Source organism: Anneissia japonica, unplaced genomic scaffold, assembly GCF_011630105.1.
Source record: "Anneissia japonica isolate Jap-2015-1 unplaced genomic scaffold, ASM1163010v1 scaffold6997_len847652_cov182, whole genome shotgun sequence".
Lineage (NCBI taxonomy): Eukaryota > Metazoa > Echinodermata > Crinoidea > Comatulida > Comatulidae > Anneissia > Anneissia japonica.
In genome coordinates, this window is record NW_022730884.1 from 338,832 (window position 1) to 351,199 (window position 12,368).

Consider the following 12,368-nt stretch of genomic DNA (forward strand, 5'->3'; position numbering starts at 1 on the left):
GTTGCTGGATTACCGTACGCCAGTGATTGCGCGATAATACTGGCGTTCGCTACGCCGCGCACAAGTTCACACCACTCGATTAACGTTACGCTAGCGTAAGTCGTTGTGTCTGAACATAGCCATAGCCTCTATGAGTTCTTCACACAAAAAAAGTGTTCCACCGTGTTCCACCGAAATGCATGGTGGGAATACGAAAAATGGGACGCCCCCTACAGCTGGATCTAAAAAAACTTGTGCCAAACTTTCGTTACCAAGTCGTCGCGTATTTTATTATCAATTCTCAACAAAGATACTAGATATAAAAACAAACTGGAATCCAGACAGACATCGGTGAATACATAACCTCCTTGGTGGCGGTAGAAATCGTTGCTTTTATCCAAATAATACACAAAACAATTAAAGCATAATCATGAATCAGTAAAGAATAAAACAACAATACAGCGCAGAATCGCATGGCCGGACGCACTCTTTAGTGAAAAAGTTTTCCTCCATTAGTGGAAAAGGAAGGGCGCCTTGTACGTTGGGCACGAAGTATTGGAAACTTGCATGGTTAAAAAGAAGGGCGCCGCCTACGTTGGGCACGACTTCCGCCTCATTTTTACAATGCGAGAACTCTATCTTGTATTTCTAGTATCTTTGCTGTTATTTCTAGTTAAGATGTGAATTGTTATTCAGCCATGGTTAATTATTTTTATTAAACAGTTACTATTTTCCTATATATTTATTTCCATAGTATTAAACTGTATGCCATTCAAAGTAAGGCAAGATTATATAGCATAAATTAACTAGACTTATCATGTTTGCCTAACATTAACTAGACATTATGCTACTGTCAAGAATCATACTATTTAACAAATTTCTATTTACAAACTGTGAGTACACAAACAGTAAGTATAATAAAAATAATAAAACTTAACAAGTAACCTTCATTGTAACCAGGGAGAAAGCTATCTTTTGATTAGTTGGCTGTTGAAAGAACGTCACGCTTCAGCGTATCACAGCCTATCTTTGCAGTTATGCCCTACGGAATTTGGTGAAAATTGTGTAGTTATCCCCTTTTGCCATTCCCCTATCTATCCCGGGGGACACTTTTTTACAATTGTTTTTGTGTCAACATTTGTAACATGATCTACTGACCCCACTAGGCTATATAACTCAATTTCACCAAAAATGTCAGTTATGCCCTTTTGCCATGGGTGGGCAGTGTACTAATATAGACCTATTTATTATTTGATAGGATATTTCAGTGGATATTTCAGTGGAGTGAAGGCCATAATAAAAATAAACACTTAATTTTTTTGTTCTAAAATTTATATTTTTCGTTGCGGAAGGTGCGCTAACTATTCGAAATCACTAAACAAGGTATAAAAAGTCTCGCCTAAAGCTAGCCTGGGTTCCAGGCCCTAATTTTAGTTTACTCACTCTTTATTGCACTTAGTGCGCGCCATACCTAATTTAATTGGCGTCCCATACTCGACGCAGGGCTCCCGGAACGCCGCCCTCAGCGGCGAGTGCGAAGCACAACTCAGGGTCAAAAGTGGAACGTGAAATTTGGATATGGTTTTGTAGTCAGATTTGCGAGAAAAACTTCAGCTACCCGTATTTCTCGACTGAGACGTCAGTGCAAGGTAATTCAACAGAAGGACTCACATCTCCGCTCTCGAACATAGCGCGTGCGTACAGTCCTTTGATCTTTACTGTGGCATCGACAATCCGATACTAGTTGCGAGTACAGCCGTCAATTATTAGTCTATTAGTGCCATTCGTTTTATGGTGTTAGTTTTTATTTTATTAATTTTGGGTACTTCGCTATGTCTGTTACATTTGATTTTTTTTGGCCGCGAGCTTGTTAAATGCTTCTATAAACTGCAATTTGATTTGTGAAAATTGACCAAGAAAATAAAAATTTATAGCAATTTAAAATTTACGAATTTTATAAAATTTCATGTTCTTATGTAACATTAATCTGTCACTTTTACAATGTTGGCATAAGGTGCCGAAAACGAACATTTGAGTATATACAGAACATTTATTAATTTTTTCTGCGAAGTGAGTCTCATGAACGACAAATCGATTTTGAACTCAGCCAAGATTTGACCAATCAAAATAAACCTAGATGTAAACAGAAAATAAAATGCGCGAATTACGAATACGAATATTTCGCGCGAATACTTACGCTAGCGTTCATTAATCGCCCAGTCTTGACATCTCGCTAGTTACGCCGTGGATTAACGTACGCCTGGCGTTAGATACGCATGGCGTATCTCACAGGTCTGAACGTAGCCAAAGATACTAGAAATACAAGATAGAGTTCTCCACACAAAAAAGTGTTCCACCGAAATGCATGGTGGGAATACGAAAAATGGGACGCCTCCTACAGCTGGACAAAAAAAACAACTTGTGCCAAGCATTCGTTACCAAGTCGTCGCGTATTTTATTATCAATTCTCAAATAAGATACTAGATATAAAAACAAACTGGAATAGACACCCAGACAGTGACATCAGTGAATACATAACCTCCTTGGTGGCGGTAGAAATCGTTGCTATTATCCAAATAATACACAAAACAATTAAAGCATAATCATGAATCGGTAAAGAATAAAACAACAATACAGCGCAGAATCGCATGGCCGGACGTACTCTTAAGGCCAACTCAGACAGCGTCGGCCGACGCAGCCCGACGCGATTTGTTGTCGCGTCGGGTCTGTGTGAGTTGAACGCAGACGCGATGGTGTGCGTCGGGGGCAGTCGCGTAGTAGAATATTAAACGTGTTTAATATTTCTCACGACGGCTTAAGACTGTCCCCGACGATAAATCGGGTCGGGCTGCGTCGGCCGACGCTGTCTGAGTTGGCCTTTAGTGAAAAAGTTTTCCTTCATTAGTGGAAAAGGAAGGGCGCCTTTTGCGTCTGGATAAACTTAGCAACAGAAGGGCGCCCTGTACGTTGGGCACGAAGTATAGGAAACTTGCATGGTTAAAAAGAAGGGCGCCGCCTACGTTGGGCACGACTTCCGCCTCATTTTTACAATGCGAGAACTCTATCTTGTATTTCTAGTATCTGTGGTTATAACCTTTGATGTCCCGAGATGTGCGTCCTTCTGTTTAATTGCCTTGGTCAGTGTGAGCTGTAATTTGTATGGCAAGGAGATTAAACAACCCTTCATTCATATTAAGGGAATTTACGCCCAGAAACTTTGTAGTTATTAATATTTTGGTTATAATAGAAAATATTCATTTTTTGGTGACGTCACACTCACATTAGTTAGCATGCATACGTCATAAGCTAGATACGTCACCTTTTCCTGGTAAGGCAAACTTTCCAGGCGTGCTTTTTTCATAGATAAACAAACACCACTGCTTTGCACATGGATGCCTTGCCCAAGCCAGGGCTACAAGAGCCGCATTGTTAGCATTGTATAATACTTAAATAAGGTACCTCTGCAAATGAATTATTCTTAGTTATTTTTTTTTTTTTCTTATTTTAATTTATTTCTTACGAAAGTGTACTTTCTATCACATATAATTCCACTGTCTTAGTTATAAGGCCTAGGCCTAGTCTTATGCCTCATCGTCCCCGCTACACAGTACATCAGCAGCCCCTCATGTAACATTGACATGATTGTTAGCTAACCAGTTGTGTGTATTTCTTTGTGAAAATGAGTACCGCGTCGTACTCATTTTCACAAAGCATTTGCATCCCCTCTTGGAAAGAGGGATTCGAAATAATTGTCTCCATATCTTCGCTAATTAAATTAATCACCGTAATTTAGCTTACACTTATGAATTTAGGGAGCACTTAAAATGTGAAATAATCATTTCACTACCCGACAAACTCCGAACTTTATTCATTCATTGCTGTACTATATACTCCAACATCACCGGCGCATGGTAACAACCAACTGAATGCAGACCATTTCCGGTCACACATTCCATAACACAGCACCCCCTAGTTCCGTCACCTCTGGATTTCTTTTTTTCGAATTATTCTTTTATTCCGTCTCTAAATTAACTTTCACGTTGGTGGTGCTGTCCAGAATGAGAAAAATAATAAAAAATAAGAGACTTGTGGCAAGTCTAGCCTAAAGCTTGCGATCCCTAGGGCCTACTAATTTGGTTACATTCAAACGACCTCGCGTTGGTACTGTATGTATTATTGTATGTACTGGACTGTACTTATAGGCCTATTAGTAGCAGAGGTAAAGCTGTAGGCTCAGCTATGACAGGTAGCCTACGGTACTAAACATTGTTTCTAATACTGTAAAAATGCAACTGCTGTTATAATAAGATCAAGACTATAGTGTCAAGACGAGTGTGCGAGATGCTTCTGCAACTGTCAAACAAAAGTGTGATGACGTAATCATATCATTAGCCAATCAGAGCACTTTACATGTTTTACTATGCTTGGCTCTTCACGAAAACAAAAACTGCATCCCTTAGGAGGTCAAAGACAAACCGTTTAAAAAACCTTTATAATCATCATGACTTGTTCCAAAATTTGTAGTTTTCCCTACACAGTCAAACACCGCGTCTCCCTCCTTTTTTTTCATGTTCTGATGTGTTTTTTTTTCTTTTTGGAAAACTCATTTTGATGTTATACTTCAATCAGTGGTGGCGCCAGGACCTGCCCGACGGAGGGGCTAAAGGCCCCGACGGGGGGGGGCTAGTGGAGCGAATCGAGTCTCACTTGGCTGGGGGTCAGGGGGCCGCTTAGGGCCCCCGGTGGGGGTCGAGGGGGGCGAAGCCCCCAAGAATCCACGGACATTTGATGAATTATGGCGAATTTTTATTACTTATTTTAATAGGCATCGAGTTACTATAATATGACTTCATGTAGGCTATGCTTTCTAATGTTGAAAACAGCTTCCAAAACCAAAACATTTTGAATAAAGCAAGAAACAAATAGTATGCAATGTAACCATCTAATTTATTTTCAAATCCTCATGCTTGAAAGTGAAATTCTATATTTTGGACATTTTGCATGAAATCTGTCAACCACGTTGTCATGGTCGAGGTTGCTTCACCTATCACGATGTATTCCAACCATCATGAGGCTATCTAAATGAGCATTTGTCATAACAGAACGCAAATTATTTTTAATTAGTCTCTTTGAATTATTATTATTAGCCTATTATTATTATTATTATTATTATTGTTATTGTGGTTGTTGTTGTGATGAAAAGTTAACAAACGATATGGTGGCTAAACGAATATTACATGTAAATATTTTTTTTATTTGTTTGTTCTCCGACAAAATTTATTGTCTTCCCCGACGGGAGGGGGGACTAAGCTTCCCCGACGGGGGGTGGCTATAGCGCCACCACTGACTTCAATCTCTCTTTTTAATGGATTGCAATAAAGTATTTTCGTATTGGAATTCGTGGATGGTAATGAGTGATCCAGATTAGTTTTTGTACTTCGCATCTCCACGGTCGATCGAGTAGGCCTGAGATATGTTTGTTTATATATGATTTAATTGTCAAAATTTCGGTCAGAATCATTTTCTTTTTACAAATTTTAAATAATTCCTATGATATATTATATTTCACAAGTGTCAATACTATTGACATTGCAGCGCTGGATCTAACGTCTACTGAAAGGACAACTACTTCAGTACCAACTACGACACATTTAAATAAAACTACCTACATGCCAACTATTGAGTTGAATTTCAGCTCGACTACTGAACAAAATACAAGAATCACAACTCGGTCTAAATCGTCTACACATGAGACAACAACGTTTAATATGCACCCCAAGACTACCACAAAAGGTTAGAATTTACTCGTGAGAAATGTATATGGGAATCTATAATGAGAATGAAGTTATTTCATTATTGATACTTCCATTGTATATGTTTATTTTTATTACATAATGTTCCATCAGGTAACACTCCTCCAACAATCGAATGTCCCAGTGACATATCATCTACGGATACGTCTCCAGATTGGGACGTACCAACGGCGATTGATGATGAAGCACCACTACCAGAGGTCAGCTGCACAAACAATCCTGACAAAGAGTATCAAATTGGATCAATTACAAACGTCACTTGCACTGCCAGAGATTTGGTTGGACAAGAGAGTAGCTGCTCTTTTTACATAACTGTCGGTGAGTTAATTCACGTAAAATATAGTGACATTTATAATATTGTACGTCCTTTTATGTGTACAGAGAACACAGTGTGATTAATAATATGAAATATTATCATTTATTGATTAGTAAGGCTTAACTAATTTACATGTGATAATAGGTAGAATCGTACGAATTATATAGTACTATTTTATATTGTTTTAGAAACATGTAAAATAAAGTGAGATTTATAATACGTCCTTTTCGTATTCAGAGCAATAACAGAGTGTGACCAATAATATGAATTATTATCATTTATTGATTTGTAAGGCTTAACTAATTTACATGTGGTAATAGGTAGAATCGTACGAATTATATAGTACTATTTTATATTGTTTTAGAAACATGTAAATAATAATAATAATATGAAATATTATCATTTATTGATTAGTAAGGCTTGACTAATTTACATGTGATAATAGGTAGAATCGTACGAATTATATAGTACTATTTTATATTGTTTTAGAAACATGTAAAATAAAGTGAGATTTATAATACGTCCTTTTCGTATTCAGAGCAATAACACAGTGTGACCAATAATATGAATTATTATCATTTATTGATTAGTAAGGCTTAATTAATTTACATGTGGTAATAGGTAGAATCGTACGAATTATATAGTACTATTTTATATTGTTTTAGAAACATGTAAAATAAAGTGAGATTTATAATACGTCCTTTTCGTATGCAGAGCAATAACAGAGTGTGACCAATAATATGAATTATTATCATTTATTGATTAGTAAGGCTTAACTAATTTACATGTGGTAATAGGTAGAATCGTACGAATTATATAGTACTATTTTATATTGTTTTAGAAACATGTAAAATAAAGTGAGATTTATAATACGTCCTTTTCGTATTCAGAGCAATAACAGAGTGTGACCAATAATATGAATTATTATCATTATTGATTAGTAAGGCTTAATTAATTTACATGTGGTAATAGGTAGAATCGTACGAATTATATCGTACTCTTTTATATTGTTTTAGAAACTGTCCTATCAGAAGAAATATCGAACCTTACTAAGGTACGTAGGAACAACATCGTAACAATATACTACTTATTGAAGAATTTTGGTCTGTTACCAATTTTAGTATTTAACAATTAAATACATCATCATATATATTCATACATAATATATTCATATTCATACATTATTATCAAACTCATCATCACCATCTGATGCCGTGTTTGTGAACACTAAGAAATTTTTTTTGGTAGCATTTGTCGTCAGTACGTCACAACAGATGTCCTGCCCATTGCCATTAAGTACATGAAATAAATAAATTCCAATCTTTATTTATGTTGCTAGTTTTAGCCACTAGATTCTGTAACTGGAAATTGGAAATTAGGTATCATGAATACAAAAGCTTAATCATTGTTTTTTTAAGTAGTCTATTCTTGCTGTTATGTTAGAACGTTAATGATGAAAATGTTGAAGAGGTTGCAGCTGAACTCGAAGAAATAGTAAAGGAGGCGGAAAACCTTGAACCAGCTGATGTACACGCAGTCTCAAAAGCATTGGAAACAATAGCCAATACCAACTCTTCAAACGAAAATGCAAGTAAAAATTATAAATAAACTTTATAAACTTTTTATCGTATATTATACGATCAATGGAGTTGTAAGTATAAATTCATATATACATCAAACCAGCTTTTTCATTATTGTCCATTATTATCGCTTTTAAAAGAATTTAATTCTTTGTATTTTAAGTTAATGAATCATGTTGATTAATTAATTGATATAAAGTTAAAGTTTCGTCATTTAACATTGACATACTGCTGAAAAATAATTCCAATGATCGCAGTGGTGGGAAACTTACGTTAAATGGTACGGATGCAGAAACACATCAAATGAAACAGAGAACTGTCATTTGTAATCATTTTTTCCCTATAACATTCCCTTGGACTGTAGGTGACAAGTGCAGTCGTCGTCACGGTGGACGCAGTAATTGCCTCTGATTCGTTAGGTTTAGATCTATCACCTAAAACGACAGCTTTAATCCTCGAGTCATTCGAGCAGCAAATCAGCAACGCCGCCACTGATGGCCAGAACTACACCAAGGATGAAAATACACTTTCTGTGCGGACTCTAAGTTTTGATTCAAATCCTAACTCTGATGTTGTTTTCGTTGTTAATGAAGAGAAGAAGCCTAACGTATGTTTTGATGACGTTTGTTCAGCAAACGCCATGAGTCAGTATTTCACTCTTCCAAAGGATCTCCTAACATCATATGGTTTGTTGGTTTACTTTGAAATAAATCCAAACTGCTATACTGCACTCAGATTGCAACTACTGTTATTGCTACTGCTACTCTTGCTGCCCCTAATACTGCTGCTGCTACTGCTGCTGCACTGTTGCTGCTAGTACTACTGCTACTACTACTACTACTACTTCTGCTGCTGCTGCTGCTAATAATAATAATAATAATAATAATAATAATAATAATAATAATAATAATAATAATAGTAATAATAATAATAATAATAGTAGTAATAATAATAATAATAATAATAATAATAATAATAACAACTACTAGAGGGCACTCGGAGAGTTCATACCTCCGCCCACATCATAATTCTCTTCAGTATAAATTTCCCCCGCATATTGTCCCCATAAAATAATAATGAAAAGAAACAAAACACAAGTAGATTTATCGTGATTTGAACCCGAGGCTAGTAGTGTGGAAAACGCTCTTCTTACCACTACAACCTGTTTTCACATACTGTATATCACATTGAAATAAATGGTCCTATGTTTGTTTACACTTCACCGGCAAGCCCGTATAAGCGCGCACACACACACACACACACACTCGTCTATACGGCAAACAGTTATAGAAGTTTTTCGATCGTTGTGTCCTTGACCTTTGACCCTGACTTCAAAATGTAGTCACTTCCAGATCTTTGGTAAAGGAACATTTTGGCCATGTTGGACAAATTTCTGATAAAAGCTGTTTCAAAAAATCGTTTTTTGTTGATGGTGACCTTGATCTTACCCTTCGACATTCAAATAGTTTGAGATCTTTGGTCATGGAACAATGTGATCAAGTTGTAAAGGAACTTTGTGGCCAAGTTTGACGAATTTCTAATACAAACTATGGACTGTAGGCTGTTCACAACAAATATGCCGACAGACAAATAAATGAGTAAATGGGAGCACAAAACATAACCTCCTGCCAATTTCGTTGGCGGAGGTATTTGGTCATGGAAAATTGTGACCAAGTTTGACAAGTTTGGCATTAATACTATGGGCAAATAAATAAAAATATAATTTTCGTTGATTGTGACCTTAATCTTTGACCCTAACCCTTCAAAATTAATCAGCTCTAGATCTTAGGTAAGGGAACATAATAATAATAATAATAATACCGCTGCTGCTGCTGCTGCTATTGCTGCTGCTGCTATTGCTACTGCAACTTCTGCTACTTCTACTGCTACATTCTACAAACACCTTAAAATTACATAGGCCTATGTGGACCTTATCATAATCCATAAATTAATATAATCTCATGATTTCTTTGTATAGAGGGCCGGACGAACATTAGTTTTACTTCGTTTTACAAGCCAAACCTCTTCCAGTCGGGTGCACTAAATCTCTCTAGTGTGATTATGGGAGCTTCCATTTACAACAAGAGCCTTCCGGATGTGTTTAAAAACCCAGTTAAACTTGTGTTTTACGTACCAGAAGTAAGTTTTATGTTGTACTGTTACTAGACTTAAAAAGAAACCAATTCATTATTATCGTTGCAGTAATAGGTAATATTTGTAGATGTAAAGTTAGCAGAAGTAGTTGGAGACAGTGGTGGTTCTACCGAGAGTACAGTATTAGAATACATAATATTATACTACTCTTATTGGTATTGCTCCTTGCGATTCTTTCCGCAGTCATATTCAAACAGCAATGCTTCTTGTGTTTTCTGGAATGCATCCTTAGATAGAAATGGTAATTGGTCAATTGAAGGCTGTAAACGTATCGATACAGGTGATGAGGGCAGCGTAACGTGTAATTGTACACATCTGACACACTTTGCTGTCTTGTTTGTGAGTTCTCGTTTAATTATCATTTGAAATATTAGTTTTATATATATATATATATATATATATACATGCTGTATATGATATATAAATATATATATATAAACAAATAGGAGGTAAATGATATTATTATGTATAATTAAGTTTATATTCTCACTATAAATATAGTTCTACTTTATAACATACACAAATACTATTTATATATACATATAATATGTATCGTTTTTTAATTTCCAGTTTCCTAATGAAATTCCTCATGGAGTTAACCTATTTCTAGAATTGGTGACCTATATTGGCTGCAGTGTGTCAATCGTGTGCTTGCTATTAACAGTAGTAACTTTTTTTCAATAACGTAAGTAAAAATACATCACCAACGTTCATTTCCTTCACATCCAAAAGTAATTGCACTCTCCACTTACAGGATTGAAAGATGTTTTGTAAACTAAGTATCTTTTGAAGCTTAGGGAGTAAAGTTGTTTTTAGTCAAAAGAAAAAGTCTTGTTATGACAAGAATTGAACCATGGCAACCATGTTAACTACTAAGCTATTCAACTTCACGCTACGTTTAGTTGTTTTTTTTAAAATTTATATATCTACATGCATTTATATCATTACGTAATTCCTGTTTGTTGTTATGAGAGCTTCTTACTTTCTTCATTACTTATGTCGTAGGCCTAATATTTAATGGTTTAATGCCAACCCTTTCTGTTGCGGCTTACATGCACATACCTGATAGGTACTTTACATTTACTGGACAATGTATGGTGCATCTGTAAGTAAAGTAAATAATAACATGTTGTTCTTATATAGCACTTCATGCCTTTAACATATTTCTAGAATTGGTGACCTATATTGGCTGCGGTGTGTCAATCGTATGCTTGCTATTAACAGTAGTAATTTTTTTTTTCAATAACGTAAGTCGAAATACATCACCAACGTTCATTTCCTTCACATCCAAAAGTAATTGCACTCGCCACTTGCAGGATTGAACCTCTAAGCGCTTCACATTACTACCCTGGTCATTGGATCAAACACATATGGAACACATTGAATACCAACTTATATTATTGTTCCATAATATTGCAGCTAGTATTCAGCGCAGGTGTGTTGGAACCTACCAGGTACCTACCACTTGTACCCCTGGGTGGAGAAAGACAACCGTAGATAAAGTGCATTGCTAAAGGACACAAGCGATTTGCACAGCGAGAGTTTCGAACCCCCGACCTCGAGGTTGGGAGTCCAAGCCACAACCGATGCGCCAACCGCTTCTACAAGTAAAGAGAAATATACAAATAAAATACATAGAAAAAGAAAAATTTTAAATGTCATAATACAAAGTAATACTGAATGCATGAAGGTAAACGTTATATTACAAAAAGAAGAACAAAACTACTGTCAATTAGTGTATATATGTGACACATCACATGCAGTACCGTACATCATTTTAGGAAAGACAGAAAGACTAGATAATATATAAACAAATAAATAATGTGTATTCTGCTTGTGCTCGTCCCGTATGCTATTAATATCGAACTGGCGATGCACTGCATCGATTGTATTACATTGTACCAATCAAACCTAAAAAAATGATTTAACTAGTGTATGATCTGTTGGTGTTTTAAACTTACAGTACGACCAACAATGAAGCACAGAATTTCGACGTGCTTTTTGACAATTGTGGACAATTTTGTTCTATATGGATTTATTTCGAGTGTTTCACCCTCGTCATTTAATAAATACGGCCCTACACTCCGCTTGCAGACTCTACTGACTTAAATTATCTCTAATTTTATACTTACATTTTAAATTCAGCTTAAATCTTGTGTTTTGGCGTTCTTAATTTAGTCAAGATACGGTACTGTTTGATCGCGTTCTATTAGCTAATTTTGATGTTTGTGGTGTAATTTGGAATTTTGTAGTTTGAACACTTTTCCAGTGACTGCGGCCAATTTAAATTTACTAAGCATGGCAAGCGAGAGTGTAAATCTCCGGTGGATAGCAACATCATTCTGGTCAGCCTAAGATTAGGCCTAGATCATCATTGGGCCTTGGACCTCGCGAAAGACTTTTTGAAAATATTTTGTACTGCATATTATCTAAAAGGTTTTATTACCATTTTAGCTGGCGTATTGTGACTTCTTGTTGGAAAAGTGTTAGACTGTCGTGGACGTTTTAAACAGTTCTTTTTATTAT

General features: G+C 35.9%; 1 protein-coding gene across 1 annotated transcript in view; it reads left to right on the forward strand.

Moving 5' to 3' along the window:
* The window catches only part of LOC117115181 (adhesion G-protein coupled receptor G5-like), a 28,584-nt gene that overhangs the window by 8,255 nt on the left and 7,961 nt on the right, over positions 1 to 12,368 (forward strand). The window contains 8 exon segments of the mRNA XM_033258887.1: positions 5,575 to 5,772; positions 5,886 to 6,110; positions 7,125 to 7,162; positions 7,552 to 7,695; positions 8,053 to 8,374; positions 9,667 to 9,827; positions 10,026 to 10,181; positions 10,413 to 10,531. Of these exon segments, the coding sequence (XP_033114778.1) occupies positions 5,575 to 5,772; positions 5,886 to 6,110; positions 7,125 to 7,162; positions 7,552 to 7,695; positions 8,053 to 8,374; positions 9,667 to 9,827; positions 10,026 to 10,181; positions 10,413 to 10,531 (1,363 nt within the window).